The sequence below is a fragment of the Erpetoichthys calabaricus genome, chromosome 2, assembly GCF_900747795.2.
Source record: "Erpetoichthys calabaricus chromosome 2, fErpCal1.3, whole genome shotgun sequence".
Taxonomy (NCBI): domain Eukaryota; kingdom Metazoa; phylum Chordata; class Cladistia; order Polypteriformes; family Polypteridae; genus Erpetoichthys; species Erpetoichthys calabaricus.
Window position 1 is genome coordinate 60,193,759 of NC_041395.2, and position 25,097 is coordinate 60,218,855.

Consider the following 25,097-nt stretch of genomic DNA (forward strand, 5'->3'; position numbering starts at 1 on the left):
TACATATTAAATCAGCAAATTACATTACAAAGGAACCATGACCAACAATAGTAAATTCACTGCTTGATCTAGATAAACAAATCTTTAAAGGTGGGCAATACCATGGAATAGCAGTAGGCTCTTTTGCCTTACAGTTGCAGGGACCTCTTATTACTGTCTGTGTGGGTATGATGTCCATATTGCCCACAGCTGGCATTACCTCCTTGAACCTAGGTCATCGATAATCTTCAGCCGAGGATGGACTAGGACAAACAAGAACATATAAACCACAAGAGTGGTGCAAATATTTTGTGCTTTTTATTCCAAGAATCGCAAAACAGTGTCCAAACAATACATAAAGTGTGGTTCTTCTTCAATAAATAATTAAATAATCCATGATGAAAATAGTTTTCATGAAGGTTAAAAACAATTAATCAATAATATCAATAAATAGGTTTAAATCAAGGATTAAATCACAGTCAGGATTGGTCCATAGACAAACCACAAACTCTCTGTACTTCCTTTCATCTCCTCTGCTCACCCTTAACGTCTTGCAGGAGGCAACTTCTGGCGATCGTGGTTAACTTTCACTGGCTCGTGTACCCCTATCATCACTTTGCATCTGTGGGGATCCTGTGTGCCTTGCTTCCTTCCTCCACCACGATCTCTTCAGCACTCATGGGACCTCTTGCAGTGGTGGTTGGCTGCTCCTGCTCCAGTTCGTTGTTCAGCAGGAGCAACCCTACTTCTGGAGTGCCATTGCTCCACAAAGGGCTTCTTCTTCAACTGCCATGCCTCCTCTCAGTTGCACCAGCTCTGTTACAATCCTGACTTCTCTTGCTCTAACCTCTGGTGTTTTCTTTCTATTTTTTCTTTCAATCTCCTTTCTCCCCTTTGTTACTTCCAAGACCTCTTTTACACCTTGTGAATGCAGGTACTCCACCTGACAACCCGCAGAATGTCAATGGGGAATAGCTGAAGTGATCACACCTGCACACAGGCAAACAAGTTGCCTCCCCATTGAACACCCTGCAACTGAACAACTTCACTGCCATTCCCACAAATCTGTGCAGAACCGCACTGTTTTTAATTTATCACAATGCCATGGACCCCTTAATGCACTTCACCACAGTGGGGTTTCCATATTCTCCCAGTGTCCATGTGGATTTTCTTCGGTTAGATGGTCTGACAACTCTAAATTTGCATGGTACAAGTGAGAACTCTTGTGATGCATGCTTGTTCCATTCTGACATAGACATAGCATGTAAAAAAACTGTACCAAACTAGGAATGTTTCAGTTTTTGCTTTAAAATCACTTAACATACAGTCAGTCAGTCATTTTCCCACCTGCTTTGTCCTAAACAGAGTCTGGAGGTCTGCTGGAGCCTATCCCAGCTAGCATTGGCACAAGGCAGGAACAAACCCTGGAGAGGGCACCAGTCCATCGCAGTGTAAACACACACACACACCAAGCACACACTGCGGCCAATTTAGTATCGCCAATCCACCTAACCTGCATGTCTTTGGACTGTGGGAGGAAACTGAAGCACCCAGAGGAAACCCACATAGACACGGGGAGGACATGTAACACCACACGGGGTGGAACTGGGATGTGATCCCTGGTCACCTTACTGCAAGTCAGAGCACTACCACTGCGCCACTGTACCGCCGTAATATACAGTTTGTGATAAAATATTACTTTGATGTAAAAAACAAGAATGAACAGTATGATTAATTGGAGTAGGTCCCTCTAAACCTTGTTTAACAGAGCGGCAAAGAAATGAAAATGTGGAGCACTAAATAAAAGTGCAAGATCAGTGGCATTCACAGTAAAACAAAGGGTTTTGAATTATTAGGTTCTCATCTTAGCAGAAGCTCTGACTCCCTTATACACAGGCTGGAATTGAACGCCTACTTCTGGTGGCTGTCTCATTTATATAGAGGTAGCCAAGAAGGAGCGGGGCTTTTTGGACTGAAGAGGAAGTGATGTCAGCTGTCTTTCAACTGGCATCCATATGTACTGCTAAAGGAAGAGGAGAATAGGTTAGCAACAGCACCCCCTTTTGATTCGGAGTGTTGTTGCTTACCTTGCAATAGCCTTGAAGGTGCCCCCTAGGCGTGCATGCTTGAAACAGATAGTTGTTTCTTAAGGTCAGTTATTGGCATAGTGCATGAGATAAATACAGAACAAACTTTCTAACTATCACTGAGAGAAAAAGAAACATCAAAAAGTCAGAAAAAGTGCCCTCACTGAGAGAAAATCCTGTCTTTCATCAAACCAAATTAGTAAGATGGAAATCAAAGTGAAGAACAGAAAAGAATTAGAAGCACCACAAGTGAATTCTATCAATAACACAGGTTTCTTTGAGTTATCCCCAAACTCAGACCAAACCAACCATTGCACACTTCGCCTTAACAATGTCAAATGTTGCGACTCCTGAGACCATGACCCTGTCTGCTTTTTGGCAGCTGAATTAACAAAATGTCAGCAACTGTCAAGTTATCCAAGATAATTAACCAATAATAACTACATTTTCTGAAAAAAATAATAGGTTCTTTAACCCTAAAAACATTTACCCAGGTACACAATATAATTAATTCAGCTTAAATGGCCAAGTAAAAAATATTAAACAAAGATCCATCCATCCATCCATCCACTTCCGCTTATCCAAGATCGGGTCGCTGGGGCAGCAGCTTGAGCAGAGATACCCAGACTTCCCTCTCCCTGGCCACTTCTTCTAGCTCTTCCGGAAGAATCCCGAGTCATTCCCAGGCCAGACATAGTCCCTCCAGAGTGTCCTGGGTCTTCCCCTGGGCCTCCTCCCGGTTGGACGTGCCCGGAACACCTCACCAGGGAGGCGTACAGGAGGCATCCTGATCAGATGCCCAAGCCACCTCATCTGACTCCTCTCGATGCGGGGGAGCAGTGGCTCTACTCTGAGCCCCTCCCGGATGACTGAGCTTCTCACCCTATCTTTAAGGGAAAGCCCAGACACCCTGCGGAGGAAACTCATTTCAGCCGCTTGTATTCGCGATCTCGTTCTTTCGGTCACTACCCATAGCTCATGACCATAGGTGAGGGTAGGAACATAGATCGACTGGTAAACTGAGAGCTTTGCCTTACGGCTCAGCTCCTTTCACACCACGACAGACCGATGCAGAGCCCGCATCACTGCAGACGCCGCACCGATCCGCCTGTCGATCTCACGCTCCATTCTTCCATCATTCATGAACAAGACCCCGAGATACTTGAACTCCTCCACTTGAGGCAGGATCTCGCTCCCAACCCTGAGAGGGCACTCCACCCTTTTCCGGCTGAGTAATAAAGATGAAGAATTAAATATGACTGCGAAACAAAGAAGAAATTGACAAAGATTTTTAATTGGTGACTGTAAATTGGACTACAATGAGTGAGCGTGCCCTGCAGTGGGCTGGTTCCTTTTCCAAGGTTGATTCTGCATTGTGCTCAGTGTTGCCGGGATAGCCACTAGCTGCCCCATAACCCTTAACTGGACAATTGGGTTAGGAAATTAATAGATGGCTGCTCTGTCCTAGAAGATAGCAATTACAAAGAAGTGTACAAAGAATGTAACGACTCAAATGACTGTAGTACATTATTGTGCTAATGTAATGGGAACTAAGGCTTTTAACGCTTTTAACATTTTATGCCCTTTTCTCCCCGTCCGTAGCCTCTGACGTGCCAATGACCACATGCAGTGTAGAGGAGTTCCAGTGTGCCTATGGTCGATGCATCTTGGATATTTACCACTGCGATGGGGATGATGACTGTGGAGACTGGTCTGATGAATCAGATTGCTGTAAGACCTTTTTGTTTCTACTAAATTAAGAATAATCATTTTTTGTTCTGCTGTTGTCTCATACAATGACAGATTTCAAGGGGAATGGGCATGAAATATTTTCCTTTAAAAAAGGGTAGCATTATGTACAGTTGTATAAGTTCTTTATTTTTATGGATTTTGATTCCTTGGATTTTTGACCATTTTTGCTCTGTTTCTTTACTTTGCCTGTGTATTGGGATTTGCTCGCTTTGGATTGCCCTCACATGACCTTGTATGCTCTATGAAGCTTCATGTTCTTAAAGGGCATTTTTGTGATAATAAATCTTTATTTTATAAAGATTCTGCATTGTCCTTTACGTATCTAGCAGGGGTTTTTGATGGGATTTCCTCCTCTAGTATGTATTTATTTTTGGAAGTGCTTTTCACACTTGCATGCATCAGGACTCCCGGTCATAACAGACAGCATAAAATACTTTTGTTCATATCTGTAGATGCCAAGAGTGCTTTTTGTGCTGTTATCACTGTCTTTTAAGGTGTGTAGTTTTCTTTGTTTTGGAACTTTGACTTTGATTTGCTTCCATTTTACCTTCAGTTAGTGCATCAGGAAACATTTAGTGCTGAAATCTGATTTAGAGGGATTTTTTTAATTCCTTTTGTGAACCACACAGATTGTTGCACAAAGAGAAGTGTCATGAAAGTTTTCTACACATATGATTTCTGTAATGTATTATGCATTTACTTATTATCTTTTATGTATTGTAATTGTTATTTCCTTGACATCATTTCCACAACATTTTGTGTACAGATATTTTCACAATCTCCACCATTGTTTGCTTGTTTTTCATGGTTGGGGCCATATCGTGTCTGGCAGCAACACCCATTCAGTTGGATGCTGCCTATCATGTCAACACATCATTATTATAAAATGTGAAGCATACAGTCCTAGGCATCCAGGCTTTTAGATAATTAAAATGTAACTACTCTGCATTTGCTTTTTTTATAGTTATTTTTTGGCCTGTGATTTTTGACTAAGATTTTTACTTTGTTTGCTAGCTCATTTTAAGTTTTTGGCTCAGGCCTTTCCTTGTTCTTTTCAATATTTTTCTTATTCATAAATCCTTTGGATCTTTCTCTTCCTAATATTTTGTCCATCTGGACTTATTTTTACACCCTGGTAATTGCGAGGGGGAGTCAAGCTAAAGTTAAAAAATGGGATTTATCAGAAAATGAAACGAACCTTAACAAAACTGATAATGTCATTTCACAATGTAGACCCCACCCTTCTCAATGCACTTGCGCCACCTGCCTGGATGTGCCTGGATTCCAGCAGAATTAAAGGTTTTGTGTTGTACTCGCAACCACTAGTGCACCCGAGTTATTGTCAAACACTACATACCGAGGGGTACTACAGTCACTAGTGCAAGTTACTGTGACTTGCTGGAGACCAATGTGAAGCCTGCTATTTGATCCAAGCAGTGGGGACTGCTGTATCAAGGAGTCATTTTGCTATAAGGCAATACCTGCCCACACACTGCTAAGAACACCAAGGCTTGTCTGGAGAAACTGAAGTCTGAGGTATTGCCACATCTTCCTTATTCACCAGATTTGGCAACATGTGATTTCCACCTTTTTGGACTGCTAAAAATACATCTGATTGGTCGTCAAATGACAACATGAAGAAAGCGCTGCATGAGTGGTTGCAAGGACAAGACAAAACCTTTTATTCTGCTGGAATTCAGGCACTTTCAGGCAGGTGGCACAAGTACACATGCATTGAGAAGGGTGGAGACTACATTGAGTAATGACATGATCAGTTTTATTCAGGTTCATTCCATTTTCTGATAAATCCCATTTTCTAACTTTAGCTTGACTCCCCCAACTAGACACATTGCTAAAACCTTGAAAGACTTTAACAAAGACCACCCAAAAACTATTAAAGGTGTGAAACAAGGTTTAGTTAGCAACAGCCAGCACATTGCAGGACAAGGATAAAGAAGGCAGAACTAGTAGCCATTCCTGGCAAGGGTCTAAACCAAAGATCAAATTCTACAACAAATGATACTTGTTTTATGAGAGCACATTAAGAAACATCTGACTAAATACGTGACAGCCAATTACCACAGTACGTTTGGTGAGTGCAACAAAATAAATACTGTATTATGCAGTGTGTTAAACCATAGACGAACAGAAATACTCTTTAATAAAAAGTGACATTCTTTATTTGTCTCTAATATTCATCTCTTCATCTCAAACAGAATTACTGTAATCATCAATCATTTGAGATTTTTTACCTCATTTACTTTCATTTTGCCTTCCATCTGCTCTATAAGTACAGTTGAAGATTTTTATGAGTTGTATATTCCTTTAATAATCATACTTGCTTTAAGCTTATTTTTTGTTGTGCATTTCTTTTAATCTATGATGCTGCTTAGGTTGTTTCACTGATCTGATTTTTTCTGTGTTATGTTGGTTAAATATGTCTGATAAAATCTTACATTGACACTCATCATTTGTGTACTTTTCTGTTGTGGCTTTATTTTTTACTTTAGAATGCTTTATCCTCAATCAAAATTATTTTTAGAAGCACCTATTGAAACAACTCCCATAGACCAGTTTTATTGAGATGTGGCACACTTTAAATAAATTTGTTGAGACAGTTAAATTTGGGTTCAAATAACTCAAGCAGGTCGCACTGTATGAAGTTTTAAAATTTGAAAATTTCCCTTTGAAAAGCATTGGGAAATTTGCAAACTCATTCACCTTAAAACAGAGAAATGTTTAATGCGACTTCAACTAGGAATTGACTTACTTTTCAATTTCACTTGAACTTGTGTATTGTGCACATTTTCCACTTTGACTAGTCTGACAGATGCTCGCATGTCCAGAACAAGTGAGTCAGATACCATGCAGATTGTGTGTACGCAAACAGCTCACACAGCAGCACCATCTCCTGCTAAGTTAGGTAGGTCAACTAATCGAGTACAAAAAAAGTCACTTCTCTGGAAATTAGTGGAAGGGGAAAGCAATTAGGAAATCATATATAGGACTGAATTGAATAATGTTACCTACAGATTATTATTGTAAAAAACCAAAATTATCAACCTGCATCTAAATGGTGTTTGAAGTAATTGATAACATAAAAAGGTGCAGCTGCCATAACTGATATAAACATAGGATGGGTTTAAAAATGGACAGTGGTGTCAGGAGGTGAGGCTCAGCCCCTGTCCTTTCAGTCCCAGATATTCACAAAGTCACTGATCTTCTTGCCCATCATGTCCCATTCATATTCCTATTATACAATAAATTAGTTAGTTTCCAAGTTCTTACTTATTTATATAATTTGAATGAATTGCTGTGTTTTAACCCTAACCCTAAACCTAACCCTAATTTCAGTCTGCTGTGTATGAAAGCTACTGAGGCACCACAAGCCTCTTTGTGCTTCGTTTTTTTAACTACATTGTAAAGTGCTGTTAATAGGCCCATATTTAATGCCTGTAATTGCATTATATTTCGCTATTACTGAATATGACTCATTGTTACAAATCTGTTTAATAAACAAAAATGTAATAACCAGCTCTTGGATAAAGTAAATAAAAAATGTTAAATTCTTCAGCTTTCATATCAGTTAACTTATAGGTAAATGTTACACTATACGGGCATTATCTAACTAGTTTGAAAATTGTAACATGCTTTTTCAATAAATATGGCTAATGAATTAATCATCCTTTTTGTGGTTTCACATGGCTATCCACACAGATTTCCTTTATAGTGGAAAAACAAAGATATCACCAACCTAAGGGAAGAAAGATTTTTGTGTTTGGATGTGGGTACATAAACACATTATAAACCACTTACATTCAGTAGGTGATGTACAAATCTGTGACAGTGTTGAGTATTCTGTTTGATAATAATGTGGGTAGTTCATGTATAGCATTGCACAGTGCATAACTCATAGTACAGGTGGCAAAATAAGTCAGCAATGAAGGCAGAAGATAAACTGACTACCAGATGGTAGGTTAGGTAGAAGACAAAACAAACAAAATTGTATTTAAATTGTGAAGGGAGTCATGATGCACATAACACAGTCACGGTGGTCTTTTGCTTACTCAGCAGCATTTGATGACTTTCATCATGTAGAGATGCAGTGGCATTGTCTTTGCCACTTCACTCGCACAAATGGGTATCTCAGCAGGGAGATGGTCATCATGGGCAATTTATTTCAAAAGGTAGAGCAGCTGGAAATCAGAACAGTGGCAGTGGTACACAGCTGATTGTCTTGTGGCTGCAGAGAGAATTGGGGGAGAAATGGGGCAGACATGCTGAGAAATTGTACAAGAACTAATGTGTAGCACAATCTTTTATCATGTTAGTTGTGTTTTTTTACAATATCACAATCTAAACTAAAGTGTACTAAGATGGGTGGTCTGATGGACAAGAGGGTTGCAGCCAAGAAATGGTGGCACAGACGAGGGACAATGCCCAAGAACACACTATAAAAAAGAGGTGAGTATGCAGTGGCAGGGAGGATGAATGTCATCATACTAGTGCAGAAGGAAGGGCACCATCAGGACTAGAGACCATGATGACCATGATGATCAGGTATTGGAAAGAGAATTGCAACCTGGTAGGAGATGGTTAGCGGCCCACAAAACAACATGCAAATTTCTGTATCTGCCTGACCAGCCTTGTGAACAGAATATGAGGCCAAGTAGAAAATGTGTCTCTCGAACTAATGTGGGACCAAGAGTGACCCTTGCATGTTGTAAAGAAGTACAAGACTAGCATAAAGGTTTGGGGTTTCCGGCCCCGTATACTGTCAAAACTGCAACGTAAATGCACTGTCAAAGACATGCGTCCAACCAAAGACATTCATCCCTTCGCAGAGGGGAACTTAAATAAGGTGGGACTGGAAACTGGTGACTGGAACGCTGGGAGGAACCGAGGAGCGTTGTGGGTAATGACGTCATCAGATCAGGCCAGAGGAAGGGACGGAAACACAGAAGTGGTTACGGGTGGATTAATGGCATCTTGAGAACGTTTACGGGGTTGTTGCATCTGATTTTCTGCGGGAATAAAAAAAGAAAAGGTTAGTGCCCCGTCTCCAACCCCTGGCAGGCTGTACGCTGCTCATCGGGTCTTTCCGCGGCCCCCTAAGCGCGCGTGCGTGACACGACCCCCCCTCCAGCCCAGACCCGCTGGGTCGGGCGGCCCGAACCGAGAGGTCGTGGACCTGGGAGAGAGCATCAGCATTGGCCTGCAGGTTACCCCGACGATAGGTGATGGCAAACTTGTACGGCTGTAGGTCCAAAAACCACCTGGTGACCCGGGGGTTTGTCTCCCTGTGAACAGCCATCCACTGGAGTGCAGCATGGTCCGTCACAAGGGTGAACTCCCGGCCCAACAGGTAATACCTCAGGTGCGTTACCGCCCACTTGATCGCCAGGGCTTCCCGTTCCACCACAGCATATCTCGTCTCCCGGTCCAGCAGTTTCCGGCTCAGGTAAACAATAGGGTGCTCGACACCGTCGATGCTTTGGCTCAGCACGGCGCCAAGACCTGTGTCCGAAGCATCGGTCTAGAGGACAAAAGGGAGAGAAAAGTCAGGAGTTCGCAATATTAGTGCCAAGGTTAGGGCCAACTTTAGGTCACTAAATGCTCGGTCAGCTAGGTAGTCCCATACCACATGCAAAGGGGCCCTCTTCTTTGTCAAATTAATCAAGGGTGCGGCCCTCTCGGAGAAACGAGACACAAACCGGCGGTAGTAGCTCGCTAACCCCAGGAAAGCTTGCACCTGCTTCTTGATAGTCGGACGGGGCCATTCAAGGATGGTCTTAATTTTGGAACATTGCGGTTTTACCAGTCCCCCGCCCACCAGGTAGCCCAAATATTTGGCCTCAGTTAACCCGAAGTAACATTTGCACGGATTAATATGGAGGCCGGCCTTCGCTAGCGTTAAGAGGACGGCGTAAACCTGCAGGATATGGTCCTCCCAGGTGCCGGAATAGATGACAATGTCATCCAGGTAGGCAGCACAATAAGGCTGATGGACTCTTAGCAGTCTGTCCACCAGACGTTGGAAGGTCGCTGGCGCACCATGCAGCCCAAATGGGAGAACCTTATACTGCCAATGCCCACTAGGGGTACTGAAGGCTGTCTTTTCCTTGGCGGATGCCGTTAAGGGAATCTGCCAGTACCCTTTTGTCATGTCAAGGGTAGTCAGATATTGAGCCGTACCCAGGCGCTCGATGAGCTCATCTACACGAGGCATGGGGTAGGCATCAAACTTGGAGAACTGGTTCAGACGTCTAAAGTCGTTGCAGAACCTCCAGGAGCCATCGGGCTTAGAAACGAGGACGAGGGACTGGACCAAGGGCTGTGGCTTTCTTCAATCACATCCAATGCAAGCATTTTTTTAATTTCCAGCTCCACCTCAGCTCGTTTTGCTTCCGGGAGTCTATAGGGGCGTTCCCGCACTACCTTTCCCGGGTCAGTCACGATGTCGTGCTCAATCAGCGAGGTGCGTCCTGGCGTCTCACTGACCACTTCCGGAATGGACAGGATGACTGATTCCAGTTCCCGTCTTTGGGGGGCAGTCAAATTGGGTCCGAGGTTGAGGTCTATCTTTTGCGAGAAAAGGGAGAGGGCGTTCCCTGGGGGGAATTGTCCTCCCTGTCTCTCCAGGGTTTCAACAAGTGGACATGGTATACCCTCTCGCTCGGTCGACGATTTGGTTGTTTCACCAGATAGTCGACGAGCCCTTTTCTCTCTTTCACCTCGTACGGGCCTAGCCAATGAGCCAATAATTTAGAATGGGAAGTGGGCACGAGCACCATTACACGATCCCCCGGCTGGAATTCCCGGAGGGTGCTGTTTCGATTATACAGACGCGCCTGCGCTGCCTGAGCCTTTGACACGTTTTCTTTTAACAATGGCCGAACTTTCGCTAAACATTCGCGCATTTGCACGACGTATTCCAAAATATTGGGGGAGGGAAGTGCCTCTCCTTCCCAACCTTCTTTGAGTAAATCCAATAAACCCCGGGGTTGGCGGCCATATAATAATTCAAAAGGGGAAAACCCTGTGGAGGCTTGTGGCACCTCCCGGTAAGCAAACAGAACCAGGGGTAAAAGTTGATCCCAGTTCCTACCGTCCGCATCGACTACCTTGCGGAGCATCTGTTTCAGGGTCTGGTTAAAACGTTCCACTAACCCATCCGTCTGAGGGTGATACAAAGACGTTTTCAGATGCTTAATACGGAGTAACTTAGCAACCTCCCTGAATGTATCCGAAGTGAATGGTGTACCCTGGTCCGTAAGGACTTCTTGGGGTATACCTACTCGGGGAAAAAAGGATAACTAGTTCCCGTGCAACATTTTTTGTAGTAGCAGAGCGCAACGGAACTGCCTCCGGGTATCGGGTTGCATAATCTACCATGACTAGTATGTATTTAAAGCCACGGCTTGAAGGCAGCAGGGGGCCAACAAGATCGACTCCGATCCTTTCAAACGGGACATCGATAAGGGGAATCGGAATGAGTGGAGCACGGTCCCTTCGGGGTATCTGCCGTAGCTGACACTCGGGGCAAGACTGACAGAAACGGCGGACCTCCACATTGATTCCGGGCCAATAAAACCGGAGCTTAATTCTCTCCAGTGTTTTCTCGGCGTCGAGATGGCCGCCAAGGAGGTGGGCGTGTGCTAGCTCACAAACCTCCCGCCAGTAGGTTCGTGGCACTAGCAACAGCTTCCGTACCTCGCCTTCATGATCCGCCACTCGATACAACAGATCATTTTCCAAAACAAAGTAGGGCCCCGAAGGTATGGGAACACACGGCGTGTTGCCGTTAACTGACACAATATCATTTCGGGCAACCTTTAGAGAGTCATCATTCCACTGCTCTCGTTTGAATGAGGCTGGGGTGGATTTAAACTGACTATCCACCCAGCACAATGGATCCAGGGGACTGACGCTGACCGGCTGTGCCTGAACTTCCTGTTCAGGGTCTGTCACCAAAATATTTCCCCCCCTGGAATCTACGTCATCAATGGTTGCCGTAGAGCACGGCGTGAGGGCCGCGGGGACGGCAGCCTGCCCATCCATAATAAGACCCAATCCGGCGGTGGGAGTGACGACGGTCTTACCGCAATTGCTATCAGAACAGTCTTGTCCTAATATAACTGGAAAGGGGGGATCGGGGAGTACAGCAACCAGGAGCCGTCTTGGTTCGCCCTTCCAGGTTATACAGCAGTTGGCGGACCTATATGACTTAGTCTTGCCATGCACACACGTAACTTTCACCCACCGGGTCATCCACTGTCGCGGTAAGACAAAACGGTGAGCAACAATAGTAATGTTACTCCCGGAATCGAATAATGCCACCACCGAGTGTCCATTAATTAACACCACTCCCGTGTTAGGAACAGCCAAGGGATTAGACAGAGCACAGTACCTTTCTCCTTTAACCCAGGTGCAATCCATCGGCTCCACATTTTGAGGACAGGCAGGCAGGGTATGCCCGACTTCACCACACTTGAAACAGCGGGGCAAAGCCGGGGTTCTCTCTTTGAGCTTACCTGGAAGTTCCGCACTGCGTCGGAAGGGCTCAGGGTTGGTGATGCGTCCCTGTCGGGTACCACGAGCAGACCTCTCAGCCGCCCCGCCTCGGTTCACCGCCAGCTGACGCTCCAAGACATCCAGGAGACTTTTCATGTCTGTAAACGGGTGTCGCCGGACCTGCTGGGCGAGATATTCTGGCATGCCATTAATAAAGCCCTCACAGGCTACTTGCTCGACTATATGTCGGGCTTGATTGACGTCTGGCCGTACCCAGCGTCCCATTTTGCTCCAGAACTCAAAGCCCTGGGCACGGCCGGGGCGATCGGGGTCATACCTCCACTGCCTCCACTCACTCGCCTGCTGGTCCGACGTAATGCCATATCGGCTTAGTATCTCGGCTTTCAGGAGGTCATACTGGGCGGCTTCCTCAACGGGTAGGTCATGATAGGCCTTCTGCGCGATCCCCTTCAGATACGGTGCCAGTATGGACGCCCATTCCGCGCGCGGCCACTGGTTGCGAGAGGCAGTCCTCTCGAAGGTAGAAAAGTATGCCTCGATGTCATCGGCATCTGTCAGAGGCACAATAGGAGGAGGAGGAGGCCGCACGGGCTCCGGTCTAGCTGCTTCGGCTGCTGTGAGCCGAGATTGGGCTTCCGCCAGTTCCTGCTCGGTGGCGGCTTGTTTCTGCTGCAGGGTGTGCAGCTGGGTCGCCAGGTTGGTTAGCACAGTATTCAGGTCCTGTCCTTCGTTCATTTTTCGGACTTCTGTCTCCTGCCGACTACACCAGTTGTAAAGAAGTACAAGACTCGCATAAAGGTTTGGGGTTTCCGGCCCCGTATACTGTCAAAACTGCAAAGTAAATGCACTGTCAAAGACATGCGTCCAACCAAAGACATTCATCCCTTCGCAGAGGGGAACTTAAATAAGGTGGGACCGGAAACTGGTGACTGGAATGCTGGGAGGAACCGAGGAGTGTTGTGGATAATGACGTCATCAGATCAGGCCAGAGGAAGGGACGGAAACACAGAAGTGGTTACGGGTGGATTAATGGCATCTTGAGAACGTTTACGGGGTTGTTGCATCTGGTTTTCTGCGGGAATAAAAAAAGAAAAGGTTAGTGCCCCATCTCCAACCCCTGGCAGGCTGTACGCTGCTCATCGGGTCTTTCCGCGGCCCCCTAAGCGCGCGTGCGTGACAATGTATTTAACAGTAGAATCCCTGAAGTCTACAAAAAAAATATGTAATGCTGGGCCACCTTAAATTTATTTGCACCTCCTCATCAGCGTTTTTGTCTTGCAAATGTGTCGATCGGCACTGGCAGCAGGCAGCCTGCTCTCTCATCCCCCCATTGAGGCAGTTGAAGTCAACTCAGACGCTGAAGTTTCTTTATCTGGCAGTGAGGTGTTTGGAAATGTATAGGGTAAATAATACATTGTTATTTGGGATACATACATTTCATGTTTGTTCTGTGTCTACAATGATCTGGGTAAATGCAGTATGACAGGAAATGCGAGGCAAGAAATGTTGAACACATAACTAAAACAGAAAATTTTTGATCTTACTCTAATAATGACAAAATGCTGATGTGAAGTGTATAATATGTGAAGACTGAAGTCCAAATATCAAATGAATACTTTCACAAAAAGTATAACAAAACAAGTGCACTTTTATATACCTAAAGAAAAAAAAATCATTCAATTTACATGTTACTGTCAAGGAGTACAAACCCAAGCCAAAATGTCCCCCAATGTGTCTGTTTGGCTGGTGCGGAGGTAAGAACTGCAGCCTCATAGTCAAGAGGTTGTGAGTTTGAGTCTGGGTTATTCCCGTCTTGAGTAGTGAGCTGCTGTTATTATTGCTATTATATAGTAAAAACATACATTTGATTTCAGTCCGTAACAGCCAGTGTAAATTGTTGCTACCTGTAAAAGATGTCGCTGAAAGGATATAATGTCTTCTTGGTATCTTTTTTTCATTTTAATTTTTTTTATTCAGTTTTATTCTTGAATAAAAGCACGCTTGTTTTGCTTATACCTTTGCAAAAGTATTTATTTTATACAGTGATCCCTCGCTATATCACGCTTCGCCTTTCGCGGCTTCACTCTATCGCGGATTTTATATGTAAGCATATTTAAATATATATCGCGGATTTTTTGCTGGTTCGCGGATTTCTGAGGACAATGGGACTTTTTATTTCTGGTACATGCTTCCTCAGTTGGTTTGCCCTCTTGATTTCATACAAGGGACACTATTGGCAGATGGCTGAGAAGCTACCCAACTTACTTTTCTCTGTCTCTCTTGCGCTGACTTTCTCTGATCCTGACGTAGGGGGTGTGAGCAGGGGGGCTGTTCGCACACCTAGACGATACGGACACTCGTCTAAAAATGCTGAAAGATTATCTTCACGTTGGCTACCTTCTGTGCAGCTGCTTCGTGAAGCGACATGCTACACGGTGCTTCGCATACTTAAAAGCACGAAGGGCACGTATTGATTTTTTTATCTGTTTCTCTCTCTCTCTCTCTCTCTCTTTCTCTCTCTCTCTCTCTCTCTCTCTCTCTCTCTGCTCCTGACGGAGGGGGTGTGAACTGCCGCCTTCAACAGCTTTGTGCCGCGGTGCTTCGCATACTTAAAAGCCAAACAGCACTATTGATTTGTTTGCTCCTTTGAAGAGGAAGATATGTTTGCATTCTTTTAATTGTGAGACTGAACTGTCATCTCTGTCTTGTCATGGAGCACAGTTTAAACTTTTGAAAAAGAGACAAATGTTTGTTTGCAGTGTTTGAATAACGTTCCTGTCTCTCTACAACCTCCTGTGTTTCTGCGCAAATCTGTGACCCAGCATGACAATATAAAAATAACCACATAAACATATGGTTTCTACTTCGCGGATTTTCTTATTTCGCGGGTGGCTCTGGAACGCAACCCCCGCGATGGAGGAGGGATTACTGTATTCCAGTAACATCAGATTTCAGCATCTCTTGCGCATGCACACACACACTCATGCATGAAAACATCATTATTTGAAAGCGCTATGTCATTTGAACATGTTGCTTTTTTTTCCAATCTTGCCTAAACTCTGCGTTATGGTGCATGGTATTGAGAATGCAGACAGACTTGTTTTTTTTGGGTCCATATACCATCAGCATGGCACTGGCAGATCTAAACACTAGCGTGGAGAGTTGCTCGCATGCTGAAGTGACTCCAGCTGCAGGTGGAAGTTCCACTTTATTTATGGTGCCAAGCAGACTTGTATTGCAGTACAACAGTCTATTAGACAGCTTGTCTGTTGTTACGGTTCTACCTTTGTACAGAAACGGCTCCAAAAGCTTTATGACCACAGTCTTAGAAAGCCTTTCTCCCATGGGATGACTGGGATCTTTTCCTAAATAAGGAGTGGCATTGCACATGTTCTTTGTCTCCAAATCTGCTGCAATCCAAAACTTTATGCGAAATTTCTCAGGCTTGGTTGAGGTGTATTTCAAGAAAAGACAACGGACCATGGTTGGAAACAGTTGCTCATCAACAGTAATATGTTGCCCTGGGTTGTAACTCAAAACACAGTTCTCAACAAAACATTGTCAGATGTCTGAGATCGCAGCAAATCTGTTGTTTTTCACACATTCTGCATGGGTGTCTTTGTTGAGAAAGCACAAATGCCGAATGATAATCTAATAGCAGTCATGGAGCAACAAATAGTTCTGGGCAGGCATCGACCACAGTACCAACTGAAAAGAATGGAGATAAATGCCATCAACTCAGAGAGGGAGATGCAAGTTCATTGTACCATGTCTTTATTTGAAAACTAATAGTGTCAGATTGGGCGGCATGAATGTGACTGAGAGAATAAAACTGAATTAAAAAAAATGCTAACGTTAAGTAGTAAAAATTTATACCGGGTGTTACAGACTGAAATCAAATGTATGTTTTTATTATATCATAGCAATACTAATAACAGCTTACTACTCAAAATGGAGAGAATCCAGGAGAATTCCCCCGGTTTGTGATGGTGCATTTAGAAATGTCATGCCTGCAGTTACTCTGGCAAACTCAACAGATTGCTTAATAACCATGTAAAAGATTCTGTGTAGCCCATTTAGAGCATTTCACCTATCGTACTTGCTACACTCACATGATTGCATTTCAGAATTTTTGAGCCAAGTTGTATTGTAAATTGAGTCGAAAATCAGTAGCCTGCTGTTGTCTGTGCCGTATGTAACACTCCACCTGGCGCAATTTCATGTTTTCTTTCTTTGATGTACATTTGTCTCCTTCTCTATCTGCATGACTTTTCAAAGGAGTGAATGCATTTCTGGCAACCACCAAAGAGTTGTCTTGTTTTTTTTTTCTGCACTCATTCCCCTGATAGTTATCCTTTTTAATTTAAAGAATGTGATTGACTTGCCATGAAGATTCGTATCTGGAGCCCTTTGTATTATGTCCGTGCCAAGTTCTCAGGTCAGCTGTTGTTCTGTCCCACTGCTGCCGGATTCCAGCTCTGAACTGGCAGAGCTCACAGCTGTTGCATGTAACAAAACTCAAAGACTGTCAGCATGATGCAAGCTGCCATGTCTGCAAATATTAAAGTCCACTGGAGATCTGAAAAACACTGATTTGAAAATGTTTGTCTAAAATATTACATATGCATTGTGCCTCAATAAAAGCATTGAAAAATATAGTGTTGTGAATGGTTTAAAATCTGCCGGATGGGGAGCATTCCATTTACAGTTTCTGAACCCCTTCAATCCTGTTATGACAAAAATGTTCAGGTTAGAATTAAAACAATGACAATGACTGTTTCTCCTCTTCAAGGTGCATCTGCTGCTATCTACTGCTGAATGGTAGACAAGAGTTGCTTTTTTTTTTGTATCTCTGAGAAATTTCCATTTTGAATGGAAAATGGCGTATGCCAGATTAAAAAAAAAGAACATGAAAGCAAATGGAAATGACTGTGAGTGACTGAATGCGGATAGGGCCTCAGTCACTTACTGCAGATTGTAATGGCTCAGTAGCAACACCCTAAGTGAATTAAATGTCAGGGTGAAAAACATCTTGGAAGCACATGACCTGCTGTTCTAGAAGGTAGACTTATCAATTTATTTCTTTTAGTTTAGTAAAAATATTCAGAGGGGATATAGGAGTGATTCACTAATAGATTAGATAGTAACACATTCAAAAGTGCATCATCTGCCAGCATAATTAAAACAGTAAAGTGACTGAGTTTGGTTTCATTTTGGCTCCTTGTAATTGCTTGTCTCCCATCCCTGTGATTACTGCCTTATCAGTAGTCCCAAACATCACGAATGTGGACGTCAGTGGGAGGCTATCCATTATGTGGGTTGTCACCTAGCCAGCAGACTGCAGTACATACCTTAGAAAGTGGATGCTTGTCTATCCACGTCCATTGTAGTCCAAAAGCAGACTCAGCATAAATATGTTCACTTCCAGGGTATGGGGGTGACAGTAGGTCGGGGCAGAGGGGAGATGATCCAATGCATTTTAAGTAGAAGGCTGACTTTGACATTGGATGAAAGGCTAAAGGTGAGTGTGACAAGGTGGAGATTAATGGCAGCAGTAGACTCTGTGTGTGTGCCTCAGCAGAGTTATTATAATCAGGAGTCAATTCTACAGAGCGACAATACGTGTCTAATATATGAACATATCTAGACAAAGAAGCAAACGTTCATGCACAGCAATTTGGCCAAAGCATGCATACCAGGTCTGTTGCTCTCTGCTCACCCTGGGACAAAGGCAACCGGACTGCCACACTATCCCTTGGTTTCCTGGAACCACATTTTTTTTGTGCAAAAAATTTCAAGAAGCTCTAGACATGGTAAGAAAAGATGAGTACAGATAATGTTTCCAGGAACTGAAGAAGGGCTGGGAGAAGTGTGTTGCATTGTAAGGGGACTATGTTGAAGGTGACTAAAAAGCAAGTTGTATAACAAGAGTATTTTTTTTGGGGTCCCCCCTTGTATAAAGTGTGTATGTATAGATATTTGTATATGTGTCACATCATTTTCCAACCTGCTTTATCCAGACCAAGGTGGTTGATGGGAAGAAACCATCCCAGCAAGCATGAGGTGGCAGGCAGAAACAAACCTTGGACAGGGTGCTAGTTCATCGCAGGGTAAACACACACATATCCACATGCCAACCACACACTAGGGCCAATTTAGTGTTGCCATTTCACCGACCCAACATGTCTTTGGACAGTGGGAGGAAACCAAAAGGGATATGGGGAGAACATGCAAACTCCCCATAGGGAGGACCCGGGACTCAAACTCTGCTTTCCTTACTGTGAGGCAGCAAATATATATAGCATCGACTATTGTGCATTAAAACGTTTACTTTATTCTTGCTATTATTGACACATAGCACAATGAAATTATCTAGGGGCAACAAAAATTTTGATTGCTTTCACTGCTCCTTTTTGCTAGTATACTGAATGTTTAGTTTTTCCTTTGCTTCAATGTGAAACTAAAATGTACTCAGTGCTTTCCTTTTTCCCTCTGTTTGCATTTGATAAGAGATCCTTCAATTTTTTTTTTGCTTTTTTACTGTTTAACTCAATCTGGTAATGAGAAGCAATGCACTATAAAAACAAAAAATGTTAAGCTGCAGCTTTTACATACTAAAGAAACATCAGCCTGATACTTGCTTGTTATGTGAAATTATGTTTCCTAATGAACCGCCTGCTGCATTACATTTTAATGAGGTTTGGCTTCTAATTGAACTCAGTTGCATATTTGAGAAGTTTGAAATGGCTTCAAAGTAAAGTTCATAACAATGCGGAAAATTCACTTTCTTCTCTTGGAACAGTTTTATATTACACAAAGTCACTGGAAGGGATTTTTGGCTTAAGTTTTTCCCTGAAGATGCATCAACAGCGCATTATTTCAGAAACAAAAGAAAGCTATTTGACTTGAGGACACTTGGTAAAGTGTCTAAATCAGTATAATGTGTTACTAAGGATAGTGCACACCTTGGATTAACATATTTGGGTGAAGGAGGAATTTGCTGCTTCTGTGCCTATAACTATAGCATGAAGAAAAGGACCAAAGTGTAAATCCCAAAAGGCTAGTCTTGCATGCATATGCATTTTCTTCTGCCTCCATTATGGAAGCTCTCAATGATTATACGTTGGAAGTAAAATGTTAAGTTTGAATACACAAAGGGAGGTCTGAAAATAAAAAGTAGGAGAAGGATTTAGGAGTCATAGTGGACTTGACACTATCAACTGCCAGACAGTTTTCAGAAGTCATTAAGAAAGCTAACAGAATGTCAGGTTATATAGCACCCTGATGTGTGAAGTACAAGTCCAAGGAGGTTATGCTCAAGCTTTATGACACAATGGTGAGGCCTCATCTGGAGTACTGTGTGCAGTTTTAGTCTCCAGGCTATAAAAAGGATATAGCAACACTAGAAAAAGTCCAGAGGAGAGTAACTAGGCTGATTCCAGAGCTATAGGGGATGAATTATGAACAAAGATTAGAAGAGCTAAGCCTTTTCAGTTTAAGCAAAAGAAGATTGAGAGGAGACATGATTGAAGTGTTTTAAATTATGAAGGGAATTAGTACAGTGGATCAAGACTGTTGCTTTGAAATGAGTTCAACAAGTACACGAGGACACAGTTGGAAACTTGTTAAGGGCAAATGTCGCATAAATATTAGGAAGTTTGTTTTTACACAGAGAATCATAGACAAATGGAATAGGCCAAGCAGTATGGTAGACAGTAGGACTTTAGGGACCTTCAAAACTCGACTTGATGTTATTTTAGTAGAATTAAGTGGATCGGACTGCAGAGCTTCATTGGGTTGAATGGCCTGTTCTCGTCCAGGTTGTTCTGATGTTCTAATGATTCTATAATGGGCTAAGAGGGTGTTGAGTTTGGATGGGTGGATTACAGTCAGGATGGCAGTGCTGCTCAGAGGTTAGTGCCTTCGCCTTCCACCTTCAGAGTCTACGTTTTGAATCCCAGTCCAGACATTGTCTGTATGGAGTTGGTATGTTTTCGCTGTGTCTGTGCAGGTATTTCACCAAACTCTGGTTTCCTTCTGACATTACCAAGACATGTGATTCTATTTGGTTTTGGGTTAATAAATGTTCTACAGTGCATCATCCAAGGTTAGTTCAGTTCTAACTATTACTATGATAAGGTCTGCTCCATCCTGTATTGGATTAAGTGGGTTCAATAATAGTTAGATAACGATGATTATTCTTATTGTATCTTCTGGACATTGTATTGTGAGTAGACTTGTGAGGAAGCTGAGGAATATAAAAATAGGTACAACAGTAAGTATTCTGGGTGAGAAGAGATTTAACTCAACCTTTACAAAGGATTCATGTATATTATAGAGGCGGGAGGACCCACCACACAGGGGATAGAGCTAAAATGACGGCCCAGGTGTCTGCTGTTGTCTGTTGTTTTACTGTGTATCACCAGCATTAATCAAGTGTTTACTGTTGAGGAACAGTCAGCCTTCACCACATTCCAGATCACAAGGTGCTTCTGGGCTAGCGTCAAGTAAACTGTAAAGAGGGATTAAGAATCTCCAAAGCTTTGGGAAGAATATCTTTAAGGTGTTGTCCCAGCAAGAAATTTAATAAGAACTTGTGATAACAAGGCCCCTTAAAGATGGCGTGACATGTGTACACATGCATTCATCACTGTTTACCATCCACGGTACAGCTCAAGCAATCTCAAACAAATCACTTCTGAAATGTTATGTCATCCAGTAACATAATAAAATCAGATTTGGACTTTGTGTGTTGCGGTTTGCTGTGTTTATTCCCATTGATATGCAGGAAAAAACATCTGTTCGAGGGGTAGGTTTACAAGCAGTCCTTTGTGAGTTCCATATTTTGTGCCTTATTATTAATTCTTCATCCCACTTAAGGTAACTGGGTGAGATTGGCCCACAGAAGCAATTAAACATTGACATAAATGTTATTATGCTATTTTCAAATTACACCCAAGATCATTTTCATTATATAGACTGTTAGTCCCACTCAAATATTTGTGTTCAGTAATCATTACCTTTCATTTTTAATGTCTTATCTGGTGCTTGTTAGCTTGAAGATTTGTCCTACAATAAACACAGCGTCAATATTTACATTCTTATAAATGTTTATATTCTCAAAGGTTGTTATATGCAGTAAACCTTTACATAGGCATATCATGGGTGCGTCCCAGCACGGGAAATCATATTGAATTACATACAGCATGCCCCATTATTCCTTATGGCATTTAATTTTGTGCAGGAATTGTTTAGATGCTTATGGAGTAGTAGGATGTTGTATGGTGTTAGCCATAATAGATGCAATGTGAAGTCAAGCAAAAAGACACCTTTTATTGGCTAACTGAGCAAATTACAATATGCAAGCTTTCAAGGCAGCTTAGGCTCTTCTTCAGGAAACTTATAAGAAGAAGATACGGCCTAGTCTGCCTCGAAAGCTTGCATATTGTAATTTGTTCAGTTAGCCAATAAAAGGTATCATTTTGCTTAACTTCTCGATGCTTATGGAGAAAGCTTATAGTGACTCCCTCAGTATACTGCTGATCAACAAAAAAATGCAACAAGACTCATCTAATTTAAAAAGCATGGTGGCTCAGTGGTTAGCATTGCTGCCTCTCAGCTCCAGGGATCTGTGTTCAGTGTCTGGCTCTGTTGGGATGTGTGTAGAGTTTGCATGTTCTTCCCATGTTCATGTGGATTTTCTACCGGTACTGATCTCCAAATGGCATGCAGTTGAGGTTGAAGCCATCTCTGAAATAAGCACATTTGAGTGTGAGTGGGGGTGTAAATGTGGTCTGCAATAGAATGGCATCCCTTCCTTCCAGGGTTGATTTTTGCCTTAAGATATACAGAGTGTTCAGAAAGTGGAGATGGATTCCCTAACAGAGGCAAACACCTGACTGAAAGTTCTTCATTGCTTTCTAGCATCTCACCAGCCTTGCAGATCTGGGGAATTTATGTGTAGCAGTGGCCTGTGTATCAATGCTGGCTGGCGATGTGATGGGGACTTTGACTGTGATGACCAATCAGATGAAAAAAACTGCAGTAAGTTTTAAACAATAGTTTGCCCTACTATATCAATAACATTAAAATAGTTTTATTAATTGCAAATTTTATTCCAGCCACCTCCATGTGCACCGCTGACCAGTTTCGCTGCAAGTCTGGACGCTGTGTGCGCTTGTCATGGAGATGTGATGGAGAGGATGACTGTTCTGATAACAGTGACGAAGAAGGCTGTGAGAAGACAGGTAAACCTAGCACTATTTTGCATATGAAGAATAATTACAGGGGTGGCATGGCAGTGCAATGTATACATCTGATGCCACATGCATCCAGAACCTGAGTTTGAAGGGTGTTGCACATTTGCACAGTTTTCATGTTCTCCCCGTGTCTCCATGGGTTTGCCTCTGGTTATTCTAGTTTTTCTCCCACATCTCTACACACTTGTGTTAGGTGAATAAGTGAATCTAAATTGATTAATAATGGAGTGTGTGTTTGTATGGGCCCAGCGGTGGACTACAATGCTGCTTCCTAAATTATATCCAGTGCCACCAGAATAGGCCTCAGTGGCCTGAGGGGGATTTAAGTTCATTTGTGAATGCTGTGCTATGTTCGGATAGTGACAGTTTCAAACATTTTTGAAAACTGACTATAGTACTCTTATCACCTTACTGTTGTTTGGCCATGTGTTTCAAAGTGGACATGATGATTCAAAATTGAGACATCATTATTTTGCCTCTAATTGCATAGGGAGTGTTTTCAACACCTAACCCAGCAGCTACTTTTCAAAATCTGATCATTTATCATCGTGGTATATATATCAGACTAGCCACAATCCAGATTTTTACTCCAAGTAACATTTCATTTATCCAGTTTCTAAATTCACATTGTCATGAGAAAATATCCACCCTGTCATCTGTTATCTCTGGCACTGCCAACCTTTTGCTTACCAAAACTGCTCAATCCCTTTTTTCATGCATTCCTGTTATCTTTTTTCTCATCCCCAGATTCTCCACAGTGTGCTCCTGATCAATTTCTTTGTGCAAATGGTCGCTGTATTGGTCAAAGAAAGGTCTGCAATGAAATCAGTGACTGTGGTGACGGGAGTGATGAAAGTCCATACCAGAACTGTCGTGAGTCTTTCTACACTATTTCACAGGGAATCTGAATATTCATGTGCAGTAAAACAGTGAATTGCAATACAGACTGTATGGAGATTGAAGGACAGTTTGGTGGAGAATTTAAGATAGATGACTCGAAGTAGAACAATAGGGGTTGAGGGCAATTAGCTGGCAGCAAGAGTTACAGGAAAATGTGCATTTTGTGCTCTGATGAACAATATCCACATCCAACACTAACAGATGATGACTGTTTTTATCTCTGGCACCCCAGTCTATACTAAGATAATAATCACATTATATTACCACCAGGCAAGACCATTGGACATTTTGAATGAAATAGCAGTCTAGGAATACAGTGAGATGAAGGTGCTAAGCATCAATTCCTTTGTGTACACATTGTCTGTATTCAAGGAGAATGTTAATTCCCGGATTACCACCTCAAGGATATCAATGGAAAGATGTAATTATGACATTGATTGCTTTGAAATGTGCTACAGTAAGTAAAACAAAGAAGGACACATAAGTGAACATTGACTTTTATTTGTTATACATATGAAATTGTATATAACCTTAAACTGGTGGATTGCTTTTCATTGGTTCATGTAGATACAGTTTATCAGTTTATTGCAATTTTTTTTGGTGTGTTAGAGTACTATATCATATATTATTAATTTGTTCATCAGTTTGTAATTTCAAAAATATTTTCTGCATAAAATCAGGTCCTAGATCCAGCGAGGAAAACTGTAATATAAATAATGGAGGCTGTGCACAGAAATGTCAGATGGCACGAGGACTTGTGCAGTGTACCTGCCATACAGGATACCGTCTGATGGAAGATGGCAAATCATGTCAAGGTAAGAGATTTTGTCAAGGAACAATGTGCTCTGCAGATAAGATAACTGAAGCAAACAGCAATAACTGTGCATGTGAATAGAAACTAGACAACAGTATTGAGGCTGACTGGAAACTGTAATGGAGGTCAGGCAGGGGGGCTTACGTATACAAGGAAAATTGCTGCCGTGATGGCAACAGAACATTTTGGCTGAACTGTATACTATGATCATTCACGTGAAACTTCTATAAGAAGAATATTGAAATTGCATCATTAAATTGCCCTGTTATTATGTGTGTGAGAAAATGCCCTATTATGAACTGATATCCAGTTTCACAGTCGTCACTCCCTTACGTTTGATATTGTGGGGATAAAGTCAGGCTCCCAGCTGTACTGTACTGGAAAAAGCAGAGTTTGGAAAATGAATGGTCTGATGATCTGAGATTAGTAAAGGAAGATAGAGAAATAATATGGTATATTAAACAGCTGACAGTTAGCACTTCTTAAGATCCAAAACTCAGCTTGAGGAAAGACACATTGTGCCAAAACATGTCACAATTAGAACTTCCAGAACAGCTTTTCTGGCTGGCTGTTACTCTCTGTCAAACCATCCTGCTGAAGATCTTGTGTTAACCTTTTCCAGATGTGGATGAGTGTGCCGAGGAAGGTTACTGCAGCCAGGGCTGCACTAACACAGAAGGAGGATTCCAGTGCTGGTGTGTGCAGGGCTATGAATTGAGACCAGACAAACGGAGCTGCAAAGCACTAGGTAATGTTATTGTTTATTGATAT

The 25,097-nt window shown here is 42.5% G+C and overlaps 1 protein-coding gene across 3 annotated transcripts in view; it reads left to right on the top strand.

The window, feature by feature from the left end:
* The window catches only part of lrp4 (low density lipoprotein receptor-related protein 4), a 409,312-nt gene that overhangs the window by 269,813 nt on the left and 114,402 nt on the right, over nucleotides 1-25,097 (top strand). For all 3 annotated transcript variants that reach the window (XM_028793832.2, XM_028793833.2, XM_051923808.1), the window contains exons 6-11: nucleotides 3,669-3,797; nucleotides 22,278-22,397; nucleotides 22,475-22,600; nucleotides 23,360-23,485; nucleotides 24,193-24,327; nucleotides 24,949-25,074. In XM_028793832.2, coding sequence (XP_028649665.2) covers nucleotides 3,669-3,797; nucleotides 22,278-22,397; nucleotides 22,475-22,600; nucleotides 23,360-23,485; nucleotides 24,193-24,327; nucleotides 24,949-25,074 — 762 coding nt within the window. The remainder of the gene's footprint in view (nucleotides 1-3,668; nucleotides 3,798-22,277; nucleotides 22,398-22,474; nucleotides 22,601-23,359; nucleotides 23,486-24,192; nucleotides 24,328-24,948; nucleotides 25,075-25,097) is intronic.